Genomic DNA, 15,062 nt, shown 5'->3' with positions numbered 1-15,062 from the left:
AAGAGTGGTTGGACACTGGAACAGGCTGCCCAGGGAGGTGGTTCAGTCACCATCCCTGGATGTGTTTAAGGGTGGTTTGGATGTGGTGTTGGTGGATATGGTTTAGGGGAGAACTTTGTAGAGTAGGGATGATGACTGGACTCAGTGATCCCGAGGGTCTTTTCCAACCTGAATGGTTCTATGATAGCTCTCCTCTCATCTTCCGTGCATTTATAAATTTCTGAGTAGTTTCTGTTCTTGTTAAAAATTTAAGATGTTGCTGTTATGTTTGGTTGCATTGCATCTGCCAAGTTTTTTGTTCCTTCTGTACAGGTGTTGAGCCAGTGCAAGTTCAGGAGACTGTAGAAAACCATTTAAAGAGCTTACTTATCAAGCATTTTGACCCTCGGAAAGCAGATTCCATCTTTACAGAGGAAGGAGAGGTGTGCATGGAATCCATGTTGTTGTCTTTACATGAGTGGATCCCACATAGATGCATTTATCTGATGGAGTAGTAGATGTGGGGGAAGGGAAATTATGTCTTCAAAACTCTTTTAAGAAACACCTGGTTTCAAAACACCGTGTTTCACTGGAGTCCTCAGAGACTTAGGAAACTTAGCAAATTTGACTGCATCCTTCTTTGTAATAAAGTCCTGTATAACAACCCACAGGACTCCTGAGAGCTAAAAGGCTTATATTTAATGATCCTGACAACTAGATATCCTTACATTTCTCTGTATTTCTCTGATCCTTTCAGACTCCAGCCTGGCTTGAGCAAATGATAGCACATACTACATGGAGAGATCTCTTTTACAAGTTGGCAGAAGCCCATCCTGACTGTTTGATGCTCAATTTTACTGTGAAGGTAGTATATTCAAGTCTAGTAAATGTGAATATCCATAAAGGGCTGATTGTTCTTGTATCAAATATGGTTTTGCCTGTATCTTTTATATATTCCTACATAATACTGCTTATTGAAATGTCAGAATAGTACAAGAAATATGGCGCAGGTTGCAAGTAGTAAGTGTACTTTCCCAGTCTGAAGTTCTGCTCTTTGAATTTGTTTAATATTTTTTGTTGTTGCCCCTTTTTTTCCCCTTTGATCTGTATTTGAAAATTCTGGATTTCTGGTGCAGTGGAACGTTTCAGCCAGTTTTCTATGTATCTGTGAGAGGGAAGGAATGTTATAATGTATCTTGTGCCCTGAAGTATCCTTTTGTCATTATGGTTTACTTTATTTTTGCTACATCTTTATTGGTTTCCTTTTTTGTAGTCTAAAAAATGAACATGAATTCCAGGAAGTACAGAGCTGGATTGTACATTCTGTGATTTCTCCTAGACTTTTTATGATATCATAAACGTAAATAATACAAGTTTTCTCTGATATTTTTGGTTTTATAGCTTATATCTGATGCTGGATATCAAGGGGAGATAACCAGTGTTTCAACAGCCTGTCAGCAACTAGAAGTATTTTCTAGAGTCTTGCGAACGTCTCTGGCAACAATTTTAGATGGAGGAGAAGAAAACCTTGAAAAAAACCTCCCAGAGTTTGCTGTAAGCTTGTTTTTTTTTCCCTTTTACGTAGAAAGAAAATAGTGTTTTCCTTTCCAGTTAGGATATAATAGAATTGTGGCATTGTAGTGAATCTTGACATCAGTCTTATGAAGAGAAGGTACATCTGAGTTCGAAAGTAGAACTTTATGCTTTTTGATCATTCTGTGACCAGAAACTCATTGGGTTGCTTATGTGACACTTCTTATGTTTATGAAATGGATTGTAAAATGTTAAAGGTAGCACTGTTGTCTCACATTTAATGCAAGATCTAAAGGTCAGTCTTCTCAGTCCCCTGTCAAATTAAAATAGTTACGTTATCACCCACACCGGTGTGAAAGCTGCCAACTGAATCACCCTGGCATATGTTCTGTGTTGTGAGATAGCATAAAGACTTTCAGACTTCTCTTACTTTTAAAACATTGCAGAGAAACTACTGAGTGTAAGCAGGAGAGCATTCCCTCTCTATTTTAGCATTTAAGAAATGGAAGTTCTCAATTCAGCCATTGGTTCCTGTATGGTACCAATGCACAGTGGTTCTGGGCTTTTGTGTACTTCCTTCTTGGCTGGTGGGTATTTGTTTTCTTCTTGGTTTAGCTTTGGTTGGTTGTTTTTTCCTTTGTGTTGGTAGATGGCAGTGAGATCATTGCCATCACAGCAGTGTAATCACAGAATCATACTTGCATATTTGCTGTTGACTGGTAAGATTTTTGCTGTGTGCATCCGCAGAAGATGGTGTGCCATGGAGAGCACACATACCTGTTCGCTCAGTCGATGATGTCCATTTTAGCTCAAGAAGAGCAAGGAGGCTCAGCTGTCAGGAGGATTGCTCAGGAGGTTCAGCGATACGCTCATGAGAAGTAAGTGGGAGTTGGTTAATTAGTGAAATGCGAGTCACTGGAATTTGTAAGCTGATGTATTTTGTTCATCCTTGGTTACCTTTTACCAGCAGTAGAGTAATTCTTTTAGCAATCTTTAATTTGTAGAATGACAGAAAAGTTCAATGTCTGTACTGGTAGACCTGAAATAAGAATAGCAAAAACTAAAGTTTCTGTCTATAAGTAAAGGCCTATTTCTACAATGACCCAGGATAAGGGGTTCTGCCCTAGGGCATTTCATTCCATAGGATGTGCTCTTTGGACTCAGTGAGTCTAAAACTAAAATGTGCAAAATAAGAAAATAAGTTGCTGTTTATGTTTGCTTTTCATCTAGAGGCCACGATGCCAGTCAGATCACTTTAGCACTGGGTACTGCAGCCTCCTATCCTCGAGCATGTCAGGCTCTTGGTGCCATGTTGTCCAAAGGAGCTCTGAATCCAGCAGATATCACTGTCCTGTTCAAAATGTTTACAAGCATGGATCCACCTCCAGTAGAACTGGTTAGTAGTTATCTTTTTATAACCTCTGAAACTTAGTTCTCAAAGCCCTTAGGCTCGAGCTCTCCTGACCCTCATCAGTCTGTGCTCTCTCCAGCAGCAGCTCCGGGATTCCTCGGGACTCTTCCCAGTTCAGGGAAGTGCTGTGGGAGTTGCTGGGGGTGAGGGGAGGTGAAAGGCTTTTGCCCATACCTGAATATATCTGTATATAATTGTATATATATTCTTGTATCACTCATTAGTGTTTTAATTAAAGCTGTGTAGTTTAGTTTTCAATCCAGCCAAGTCTCTCTCTTTTTCTCTCTCTCCTTCCCTACCTGGGGGGGAGGGGATCGAGAGCGTTGTTGTCGGACCTGAGTCAAACGGTGACAACAATTTATTGGCTCAAAGTAGCACTCAGAAATGTGAGGTCTTGTTTTGCTAAGTGTTGTATTGACACAAAGTAGAAGTTAGCACTCAGACTCATCTCTCTATCACTTTATGTAATGTCTAAATGTGAAACTACCACTTGTATTCTGTTTCCCATTACCTTCTTAATTGTTGGGCTTTTTTAAAAATATAATTCCAAGTAGGTTTTTTACATATACTTAAATTAATTGAAGAACTTCTTAATAGGATATGAAAGTGGTAAGGAATTAATAACTTATTTTATTAAAAAATTGAAAATAATTTTTAAAAACTACTCAGTTTTGCAGTTTGTTACAAGCAGACTTGAATGGCATGTTTCAGATTTCTCACTGCCTCATTTGGGTCCCTTCATGAAACTGTCTAACTTACTCCCAAGAGGGAATGTGTTATATTTCATCCTATGCAAGGTGTATCAGATGCAAATGTTACAGTTTCAGTCTCAGGCTCTGATCAACCATTAATTTTCTTCACAGATTCGGGTACCTGCCTTTCTGGACCTTTTCATGCAGTCATTGTTTAAGCCAGGTGCTAAGATCAACCAAGACCACAAACATAAATATATTCATATACTAGCATATGCTGCTAGTGTAGTAGAGATGTGGAAAAAGGTAATGTTCAGTTCTGTGAATAATACTGTTTTTACCTACAGTGGCCTGACCGTGCTGAAGAGTTGTATGGTTGGGAAGTTGCTCAGTAACCACAAAGGTTAACTCGTAGCAGTGCTGTGCTACTAGAATCCTTTGTACTTTTTCAGAGGAAGAATAATTTAATACTCTGAAGTGGATAAAGTGATTCTTAGGGAGTTAAATAAAGCAAACATCCTTGCACTTCAGCTCATTGATACTTAGTTCTTCTGAAACTTACATTTGAGTCTAAATTCTGAGAAACATGATGTAATCTTAGGCTCGTCACAGGTTACAGTTTATTTCTGTAAATAACCAAAGACTGAATTGCATTCAAACTTTGCAACTTTTCAGAACAAGAGAGTCAGCATAAATAAGGATGAACTCAAGTCAACTTCAAAAGCCATTGAAACTGTTCACAATCTGTGTTGCAATGAGAACAAAGGAGCATCAGAGTTGGTTGCAGAACTGAGCACTCTTTATCAGTGCATCAGGTGAGCTGAGAATCTAGTCCCAAGCTTAAGTTGTTGGAAGGAAAGCAGTATTTAGTAAAGACACAAGTGCTAGAGGGAAATGCCATTGTGGGCTGCTCTCTGAATGCATCCTCATTGTAGCACATGTGAACTTGTGGTCTGAAAAATTGTACATCTGGCTTCTTAGAATCTCTCATGAGAACTTAGATTCTGGCTGTCACTGACAATTTGTCCTTGAGTCACCAAATACACTTTTTTCTGTCACTGGAAAAAGATGACAGAGTGCTTTGTCTTCCTAAAGAAGCTTTCCTACCAGTAGCTGTGTCCTTTCTTCTATTGAAAATGTGAAATAGCAGACATTGAATGAGCTAGAACAAAGTTAGAGTGTACTTGAATTTTGTTGTGTATTTTTTACATATTGTGCTCAGTAGGGAATGTCTTTGTAAAAATAATTTTTGTTTGGCTTATTTTTTTTCTCCTTTTTTTTTTCCCTCCTTTTTTTTTTCTTGAGGTCCAGAGAACTTTTTGAACAGAAGTTTTTGAGCTTTATTAATTCTGCTGTGAGGCAAACTGAAACTAGCAACTGTTAGAATATGCTTAAAGATTGTATTTTTAAATATACTTTGAGTTTTTTGTTGTGCTTTGGGTTTTCTGGAGGTTGTTTTTTATGCTCTTGTGCTAAAGTGATCTCTTCTTCTGTAGGTTCCCAGTGGTGGCAATGGGTGTATTAAAGTGGGTGGATTGGACAGTGTCAGAACCACGGTACTTCCAGCTACAGACTGATCACACTCCAGTTCATCTGGCATTACTGGATGAGGTAAAAGCATTTATAAAGTCTTGCTGGAGAGTGAAAATGCTTCTGACACATGTAACTGGAAGTATGTCCAGTCCTCTGGATGCCTGTCATTTGCAGTAGGTCAGTAAATGTGAAGAGATTCACCTACTGTATTCAGAGTTCATTATTTGGTTCTGTCACCTCAGCATTATTTAAACGAGGAAAACTTAGGTATCAAAGAAAGAAACAGTGGAGTACTTTTGTGAAAGAATTTCCATCTGGCACTGACCATCAGTGTAAACATGTCTAATAAAGACTGGTGTGGTGGTTTTTAAATTGAAGTTCTGAGGATCTAACTTTCCTGTCTCGTTTGCAGATTAGTACATGCCATCAGCTGCTTCATCCCCAAGTTCTACAACTTCTTGTCAAGCTGTTTGAAACAGAACATTCACAGCTTGATGTAATGGAGCAGGTAATTCTCAAAAGATTCATTATTTGTGTTCCTTCATGTTGGTTGTGCTTATTCAAGATACCAGCTTTTGCTGTCACAGGAGTTTTAAGAGTTTTAATGTAGGAATACGGTCATGGTTAAAAAGCAACACAGGGGATATTGTATCAATGAGTGAGCAATAAAAATTTCACGCTTTTGAGAGGAAGTTCTAATATGTTGGTTTCTTCTCCTCTCCCTCCACCACCATCAGCTGGAACTGAAGAAGACTCTCCTGGATAGGATGGTGCACCTGCTCAGTCGAGGATATGTCCTGCCTGTCGTCAGCTATATCCGCAAATGCCTGGAGAAGCTAGACACAGATATCTCTCTGATCAGATACTTTGTTACAGAGGTCAGCAACAAAAATTGTGTTTACTGACATGTAGAAATAAAAGTATCAGTTGTGTGTGTTTGGATATTAAGTCAGCTTGCCTCAGATTCAGAAATAATGGCAGATATGAGATCAGATTTTGAGTAGTGTATGTAATATCAGTATTCACTAGGATGTGATGTAGTCTTGCTGACTTCTGAAAATACTAAGGTACTGGGTAGAGTTCCACAAGAATACATAGTTACTTACTTGTATGCAGAACTAGAAATCTTGAGTGCAACTACTTGTATGTTTCAAGACTAGTATTAGGAATTAAATATGGTCCCCTTTACCTCTCTAACTGGAAGAATAATCTATTTTTTTCTGCTGTTTCAGGTGCTGGATGTTATTGCTCCTCCATATACCTCAGACTTTGTGCAGCTTTTTCTTCCAATCTTGGAGAATGAAAGTATTGCAGGTACTATTAAGACAGAAGGTGAACATGATCCTGTCACTGAGTTTATAGGTAAGTCACTTTTGTTCATCGTTTAGCTGCTGCCTTCTGTATTTGTGAGAATTTGCAAACAATGTTTAGGAGGAGGAGTGCTTAAACTAGGAATGCCTGCCAGATGCTTTCACAGATAACTTCTCTTTTGAGGGCCGGTGTTTAGCAATATTCCTTTAATCAAGAGTCTTTGGGTAGCAGTAAGGAACTTGGAGACAAATACTGCTTTTTGAGAACTGGTGTTGTAGTAAAGAAAGAATAGGCAGGGAAGTCAGCTGTAAAAATATACTCCTATCCTAAAATAACATCTGTCCAGACCATAAAATCCTATTTCTTGGTATAATGTAGAAATCCATGTGCAAACAGACAAGTTACAGTAATGTACCAAACACTTTATTTCATTTTTTTTCTTTCTTTTAAGCTCATTGCAAATCTAACTTTATTGTGATGAACTAAGTGGAAAATATCAAGAATGCAGAGCACATGAACTCTACTTTGCCATGCCATCAATAAGGTTCTGTAACTGAGCAACACAGCAGCAGCAGCAAAACCAAACCAAAAACAACACAAAAAAACCCAACCCAACAAACACCAAACAAAGAAGAGAGGGCTGAAGGGCATTTGATTGACTTCCATGATGACCTTGAGCTTCTTACCAGAGGAATGTTTGTGTGCTTTGGAAAATGGAATGAAACTGATTTTCTGTTGTTACAGAAATAAATCTGAATATTCTGATGGGAATAGCAGAAGAGAAACAGATTTATTTCAAATAATGTTGTTTCAGTTACTTGCAGAATTTGTCACTGATGCTTTGTGTAGTGTGAAGACCTGAAGAATTGGGAAGGTAGTTCCTACAAAAAACTTTACAGATAGTTCTCTGCAGAGTAAATCTTGAATGCTTTGTTTTTGATGTTGCGAGTTATAAAGAAGGGATTTGTGTGATTAGCTCTGTGCTGTGGAGAGGCCACAATGCTTCCTTCTCACCTTTGCATTCCATTAGAATTCTAAATATCCTACATCTGTTTTTTGAAATACAAGTTGTAACAATCAGGGTTAGTTTTTTATTAACAGATGAATCCTACATGAGTGTGTGATCTATTTTTTTGTTGCTAAATAGATGCATCAAATGTTGCTGGTAAGTTTCATTACCATGTCAGAATTCTGCTACTGCCCAGAACCATGACTGTGTGCAGAAGTCTCATTACTGCTTGTTGTGACTTGTTTTTTATACTTATCTCTACTCTGTCCTGGTTGATGCCAAACAGTGGTGTTGATATCCAAGATTACAATTTACCTTTAAATAAAGTTTTTTTTCTTTCCCAGAGATGTCTTTCAAGGTTTCATTAAGACCATTCTTTCTATTAATCAGCCTGGATTCCTCTTTATGCAGGCAAATACTGTTTGTTTAAAAGTCAGGGTTATAGACAAGTCCATTGTGCTTTTCCAAGCACATCTGATTTTCTGAAGAACCTGCTTTCTAGAAGATAGGGACATTTTAAGTTCAACTGGATGTAAATTTAAAAAAAAAGCCACTTTATTCTTCTCTGTTATTAGTGGCTCATGAATGGGAGCTCTTAAGCTGCCATAATGGTTCTTGAGAGAGTAGCCAAGTGTATAGATTCTTAACTCCTTTTCAAAGGAGTGCATCTTCCCTTTCCGCAGCTGGTCCCTCACATACTCCACAGTGCCTGAGCTTACCACAACAACACTTAAAGTGCTCTAATCAACTTAAAGCACAGTGTGAAAAGAGCAAAACTTGCTTCTGCACAAGCTGTTCTGAACTTTTCTGTGTGTCTTTGAATAGAAGATATGCTGTCATTTCAGCTAGCTCTTACCATTTCAACTTGCATGAGACCTACTTTTCATAATATTTTAGGTAGAATTAGCCTACAGGTTTGGCTTTTTGTAGCCACTGACTTCCTGTAACAGTTCACCCTGTTTAAGATGTAGCCCTGCCTCATCTATCATCCATTTAGTGACAATTAAGAGCACTTTGTTCCTGTCTCCATTGCAAATTTGCCAACTGTTCAAAAAAAGTATACTTTTGGTTTCCTCTGTGTTCAAGCTTGGTATCACTTGCACTAAACACTTGAGTTTCTCTGTTCTTACCCACGTGGATGATTTTTAGCTAGTTAAAACTTGATGCTGTGATTAGTACTGTCATGGTCATATCTCAATGGAACTTAAGTTACAGCAGGCATTGCAGCTTGGCAGAATTGATCCTTATTGGCACTATGGAGTCATTTTGCTATGGTAAAGGAAAGCCAAGGAGGCAGATGGAATTGTGCCTTTTTGCCTACTTAAGAACGAAAGACAGTAATACTATTTAAGATGTGAATGGTGGATGAGGGAGATAAACACCTAATGATTTACATATGAGTTTTGTATGTAGGAAGCCAAAATTAGGCCCATGTGAACCAGAAAAGTCAGTCTTTGAAGTCCCCTAGCCTACAGGAATATGGCCTAACCTCAGGACTAAAACAAGAGTTCCCATTGTCACAATGCTCAAAGCTGTGCTGTTTCAAATGTCCGTGGTCAGAATAGCACAACCACCTCAACTTCATCCTGGACACCAGCAGCCTGATTCTTTTATGGGTCTTTGCTGTTCTGCCAACCTTACCTTCTGATTAGGAGCAGATTTATTTCTTTCACAGACAAAACCAAGGTAAGTGGCAAAAACTGCCAACTGTGAGGTAGCAAATGATAGTTAATGAAAAGACTCTTGTTCTTTCTCTGCATGACTAAAAAGCCTTAACTTACAGGTTTGAGTGAGGCATAATTCACCAGCTGCTTTGATTTATGGCAGGTTTTGAAGATTGACACTTAAAAGCGGTGTTCTACAACATACATCTCTTCTCTCCCTTGCTTGTTGAAGTCAGTTGCTTCCTTGTAACTTATATCTTAATCTCCAGTGTGGGTAGAGGTAGTATAATTTGAGTTCTTGTTTCAACCTTCATAGTTGCTGTGTGGGCTGGGTTGTCAACCAACCCTTAGTCAAGAAAAAGTCCAATTAAAAGCAGCACCATCCTGGATAAGCTTTGGGTAGTTAGGCTGCCACACAGACTGCTTGTTAGGTACAACAACAGAAGACAACCATTACCATATAGTAAAAAGCTCTTCAGTCATGTAAGAGAAAAAGTAAGAGAAAAAGGATGTTTATTAAATGCAATTAACAATTCCTTCTCATAACATCTGATATGGCACTGATTTGCCACTTAGTAAATGGCTCTGTTATATGGAAGAGAATTTGCTACCTTAATTCAAATTAGTGAAGAGTTTGGGGCTTTGGCAATTTATACTTTGCCTCTTTAGGAGAAAAATGGCACAGCTAATCATATATTAGAGCAAGGTATTGAAGCCAAGCCAAGACTAATTAAATAACTGTTTCAGCTTTTTATTTGATCCAAACAGTTCCTGTTACAGTGTTTTTGGTTGGTTAAAAGCAACTGCATTATATGAGACTTCCAACAACACTAGTTCACCAGGAGATCAAAGAAAAAATAGAGGATTTAAGTTTTTAATATATCATGTCCAGACTTAGTGTTGTTTTTTCACCTGCATCCTTGTGAATAATATTTGCTCTATACTGTCAGACAATTTAATATAAGCTCTTGACCCAAATATTGAGTACACTTTTTCCTTCCCCTATATAATCTGTATTTTTAAAAAAGATTTACACAGTTTCTGTGATTAAGTCAGTATGATTTAAAAACTGTGCATCAAGACAAGGAATTTTTTCATGTATAAATTACTTTTTAAAAATTGTAAATAATTATCTAAAGCCATATCTGTATTTATTTTTACTTTGAAGGCGTGTTATCTGGGCTAGTTTTGCATAATTGCCAGGTGGTGTTGAACTGTGAAAGTTTTAGACTACTATTCTTTAAAAAGGAAAAGGTTGTGCTTTCCTAAACAGAAAGATGTACAACACAGAATCAAGGAAGAACAACATCTCCATAGGCACAGTCCTCTTCAATAGCAAGATTGTACTCTGCTCCTCTTCCACCTTTATATGCACTTGTCACAATTCTCAGCCATCCTCTTTCACCCTGTGAAAAATTAATTTGAATTGTGAATTAGAAAACGTAACTACAGAAAATGTTTGCTGTTGAGTCTGCTCTGTCTTCCAAATAGGAATGACTTACAAGTGAATCTAGGAATTCACTCAAGATGAAGTATAACTTCGGGTCTGCAGGGCAACCTTCTTTGAAGGGGCCATCTGCTTTGATGAACTTGCATCCTCCTTATCTGTTCCAAGTGTAAGACTTGATTTTTGTCTACAACTAGCTGTAATTTACAGTTTCCCGTAATAGAAGCTGCATGTCCATGGAAGGGTAGCATTTAGGATTGAATTGACCTCAAGTAACTTTTGGCTGAATATGCTTATCTTCAAATTAGTCAAGTTTTGTCTTTTAACTGCTGGTGTAATTCAAAGAAAGATTATTTTTCCTATCTACAGAGCAGCTTTGCAGCTTCCTGTAAGCAAGTGAAAAACCCCACCTTTTCTCTAAAGTCATTCTGCAAGTGTTTGTTCCTATGTTTCCTTACCCAGGGTTCACCCCATGAGTTACGAACAATCCAGTATTCTGTTCCATTTTCCACTCCCCAGCCAGCCACAGATACAACGTGATTCACCACAGGCGAGCTGTTGTGCTCCATATAAAGTCCTCCAGTGTAAGCATCCAGCTTTTCAGTAGCCATTATACCACAGCTGTAATAAAACAGAAAAACATTTTTTTATACAGGGGGATCAGGGCAGGGACCTGGCTAAAACAACACTGGTTTTCTTGCATTTTTACTTCAGATCTCAATTTATCTACAAACTAGCTAAAGCCTATGTATTAGTGCAGAGCTGCTAATGTATGCTAGAGTGAAGTACACTTCAGGCATTAGAATGAATCAAAAGTATTTCAATCCCAACATTACCAGTAGATAAACATTTTCTTTATCACCCAGGATGACTTTTTTTACCTAATGGGTCCATTAGTATAGATTTCTGCCATCATTTTTTCTCTTCCACTGACAGACCCATAGTCAGCAACTTTCCAGAGAGTGTAGTTCTTTATCACATGGCATTCTCCAAAAGTGACACAAGTTCCACACTGGTTAAACTTCTTACACTCTAGAAAACAAAAGAGAGATGATCACTGTGAAATAATGCTTTTCTTCATGTGAATTAATAATATGACACTAAACTTATTTTATCTTAAAGCAGACATTAATAACATAGGAGTAATTACTGATACATACCCTCTCTGGTGAGCTAAATTCCTTTCTGGCAACCACATTTAAAGTCTTACTATTCTTTACTTCATGGGCATAAGTGCTTTGAGGAAGAAATGTTTCAGATGTGCTACTCTGTAGATACAGGAACTATTTTAGTCATGCGTGACCAGGCAAAGGCTACATTTCTCCTTTGTTTAGCTTGAGATGACACTTGCAAATATTTCAGTACATTAGAGATTGTGTATCACAGACATGAGATTAAGTTTAAACAATTTAGCTGTGCAAACGTGTCTGGGCATGATTTAATGCTATGCTGTCTGGCTAGAGTAAGGAGACACACACAGGCCTGTAAAAAAAAACAAACGTTCTGTCAGTCAAACAGTTCTGTCAGTACTACACTGAAAGCCAGGAACCTGTACACTGAAACCCCAAAAGACTTTTTTAATAGATATATTAAGATCTTCTAAACCTGGGATGAAGCCTTACAGCAAAGCAAATAGGTGACTTACTTTGATCCTTAGCTTGGTAGTTGTTGCAGGTCTCATCTGGAATGCCATGCTCATGGGCATACATCCAAACACCTGAGTGGTCTCCACCTTCACAGGATCCTGCATTGGCACAGTCGATCACGTTCTGAACAGAGAGGTAGGCAGAAGGCCATGCACCTTTTCTCTTGATGTTGATTCGATCTGTAAGGGTAAGAAATTGGGTTTTGCTAGTGGAATATGTGGGCAGCTACACATTGCAACTAGTGTTAAAACTCTCTCTCCATTGAACCTCTAACTGTTGCAAGGAACAGTACTTGTGGTTGGAAAAGCAACAGTGAAGTACATGGCTGCTCATGGCATGGACTAACTTGAACCATCAGGCTGAGTTGTTGTGGGGTTTCCATTAGAAACTTTTTCCATTAAAAACTCAGCATAAATATGCAGATGAGTAAGATCTGTTTAAAGCCTTGAAGTGCCCTAGACCTTTTTTAATTCAAGTCACAGCTTCTGAAAACTTCCAGATCTGTTTCTTGGCTTTCACAGCAAAGAGTTGTAAAATACACATCGTAAAACCAGCTCTCACTGAACTCTTTTGCAGGATTAATGATTTATGCATAAGCCTGTGCAGCCCAGGCCCCTGGCTCTGAGACAATCTTCACAAAGCAAGGAAAAGCTTGCAGAAGTATATCCTCACATTACATCAACATCTCTTATCCTTCCATCTCAGACAGGTATTGCCACCCTGCTGCCTTATTTTGTCAGAAACCACTAGCTTACTTGGCAGAAAAGCTTCCTGATGAGTATTTATAAACTGCTTCTCACAGTGCATTAACAGTCTTAACTGATGCCACTGTAGTGCTTTTAATCTTACTAGTACTAACAACATTCAGCTATCCTTGACAGAACTGGGAGGCATTATCCCAGCCTAGCCTTCCAGCAACAAGGGAAGGAATTAATGCTTTAACTATTCTCAGCAGTTAAGAAATATTCTGATTTGTAAAGTCAACCTTTTATACTTATAAAAATGCACTGTAGTGTCTTTGCATTTCTGCACAATTTCCTCTATTTCAGTTGCTCTACTTGCAGCCTCCCCCTGCAGACAGGAGGGCTGCAGCATTTACATAATGCATGCATGCTCTGGGGGGAGAAGCAAACCCCTACTTCCCTTTTCCCAAGAAAAAAGCTGATAGATATCTGCTAAAACTAGATTTGCCTGTATGCTGTGGTAGTCAGTTCCTTTGAATGGTAGAGCTCTTGAAGATAATACCCTGCGGGCCGTTCCCAAGACTGAGAGCTGCATTTGTTTCCTCATACCCAGGCATGACTGGAGTTGCCCCTCTAGGTCTAGTGCAGCAGGCTGAGGTAGCAGGGAAGGAGACACCCTAAGTGCTTTTGCATCTGCTCCTACCATTAGCATGCCACCAAGAAGGGCAGGAAACCCAGGAATTCCAGGAGCTAAGAAAGCATTCCTTCTGCAGACAGCTTCTGAACCATGCCAGTGCCCCCCCCCTTGCACAATTGTGAGGCTGCTGCCAGCCCCACAATTACTGAAACCAAACCTCCTTGCCTTCAGCTTGGGAATTCCCACTGTTCCTGGTGTATTCACAGAGGTCTCATCCTGAGGTTTTGCTGCATTAGTCACTGCAGTGTTTTGGCATCTCTTCTTTGTAAGGCCCCTTTTGTAAGCAGGAGATAAACTTCCTTTGCTAAACTGTAACTCAGGGGGCAGCAGCCCAGCCCAGCCCAGCATACCTGCCAGGGCACTGGTGCTGCCATGGGCCCAGCAGGACCCGCAGTACTGGGGGATGTGCTGGTTGCGGGTGGTGCTGGCGTAATTGACGCCGTTCACGTTCCTCCAGTCCCAGCTCTCGGGTAGCGCCGAGATGTCCAGGTACTCGTGCGGGCGGGGGTAGGTCCTGCAGGCAGAGAATCATAGAGCCATTCAGGTTGGAAAAGACCCTCAGGATCACCGGAGTCCAACCATCATCCCTACTCTACAAAGTTCTCCCCTAAACCATCTCCACCAAAGCCACATCCAAACGACCCTTAAACACACCCAGGGATGGTGACTCAACCACCTCCCTGAGCAGCCTGTTCCAGTGTCTGACCACTTTCCTAATTTTTCCCTAATGTCCAGTCTAGACCTGCCCTGTTGCAGCTTGAAGCCAGTCCCTCTTGTTCTGACACTAATTACCTGTGAAAAGAGACCAGCACCAACCTCTCTACAATGACTTTTCAGGTGTTTGCAGAGACTGAGGAGGTCTCCCCTCAGCCTCCTCTTTGTCAAACTAAACATTCCCAGCTCCTTCAAGCCTTCTTCATCAGATCTATTCTCTTGCCCTTCACCAGCTTTGTTGCCCTCCTCTGTCCTCGCTCCAGCACCTCACCTTCTCTCTTGAATTGAGGTGCCCAAAACTGGACACAACACTCCAGGTGTGGCCTCCCCAGTGCTGAGCACAGGGGGACAATCACCTCTCTGCTTCTGCTGGTCACACCATTTCTAAGCCAAGCCAGGATGCCACTGGCTTTCTTGGCCACCTGGGCACACTGCTGGCTCATGTTCAGCCACTTGTCAATTAGAACCCCCAGATCCTTTCCTGCCACACTTCCCCAGGCCTGGAGCTGTTGTGGCCCAACATGAAGCCCAGACCATTAACATTAGCCCAACGATCTAATCTATCTACATCTCTCTGTAGAGCCTCCCGATCAACACTCCTACCCAGCTTGGTGCCGTCTGCAGACTCACTGATAAACACTCTTTGTCCTTATCAAGATCATCAATAAGGACGTTCAACAGACACGGTCCCAACACCGAGCGCTGAGGACACCGCCGGTGACCGGCCCCAGCTAGCGGCTCCC

General features: G+C 40.0%; 2 protein-coding genes across 2 annotated transcripts in view; one reads left to right on the top strand and one right to left on the bottom strand.

Moving 5' to 3' along the window:
* NELFCD (negative elongation factor complex member C/D) overlaps positions 1–7,027 on the top strand; it is an 8,846-nt gene extending 1,819 nt beyond the window's left edge. The window contains exons 4-15 of the mRNA XM_009998748.1: positions 313–422; positions 737–844; positions 1,381–1,533; positions 2,260–2,390; positions 2,743–2,908; positions 3,787–3,921; positions 4,291–4,430; positions 5,112–5,226; positions 5,561–5,656; positions 5,886–6,026; positions 6,381–6,510; positions 6,911–7,027. Coding sequence (XP_009997050.1) covers positions 313–422; positions 737–844; positions 1,381–1,533; positions 2,260–2,390; positions 2,743–2,908; positions 3,787–3,921; positions 4,291–4,430; positions 5,112–5,226; positions 5,561–5,656; positions 5,886–6,026; positions 6,381–6,510; positions 6,911–6,945 — 1,460 coding nt within the window. The 3' untranslated portion in view covers positions 6,946–7,027. The remainder of the gene's footprint in view (positions 1–312; positions 423–736; positions 845–1,380; positions 1,534–2,259; positions 2,391–2,742; positions 2,909–3,786; positions 3,922–4,290; positions 4,431–5,111; positions 5,227–5,560; positions 5,657–5,885; positions 6,027–6,380; positions 6,511–6,910) is intronic.
* Positions 7,028–10,278: 3,251 nt separating this feature from the next.
* Positions 10,279–14,121, bottom strand: CTSZ (cathepsin Z; the record flags this gene model as incomplete). Its single annotated transcript, XM_009998630.1, has 5 exons — positions 10,279–10,538; positions 11,038–11,200; positions 11,461–11,611; positions 12,225–12,404; positions 13,956–14,121. Coding segments are annotated over 5 exons (774 nt in total), but the record flags the coding sequence as incomplete, so codon positions are not given.
* Positions 14,122–15,062: the final 941 nt, after the last annotated feature.

This window comes from Chaetura pelagica, unplaced genomic scaffold (genome assembly GCF_000747805.2).
Source record: "Chaetura pelagica isolate M959 unplaced genomic scaffold, ChaPel_1.0 scaffold275, whole genome shotgun sequence".
NCBI classification, from domain to species: Eukaryota; Metazoa; Chordata; class Aves; order Apodiformes; family Apodidae; genus Chaetura; species Chaetura pelagica.
Note: the sequence above shows the minus strand (reverse complement) of the source record. Positions and strands in the feature narration are given on the sequence as shown.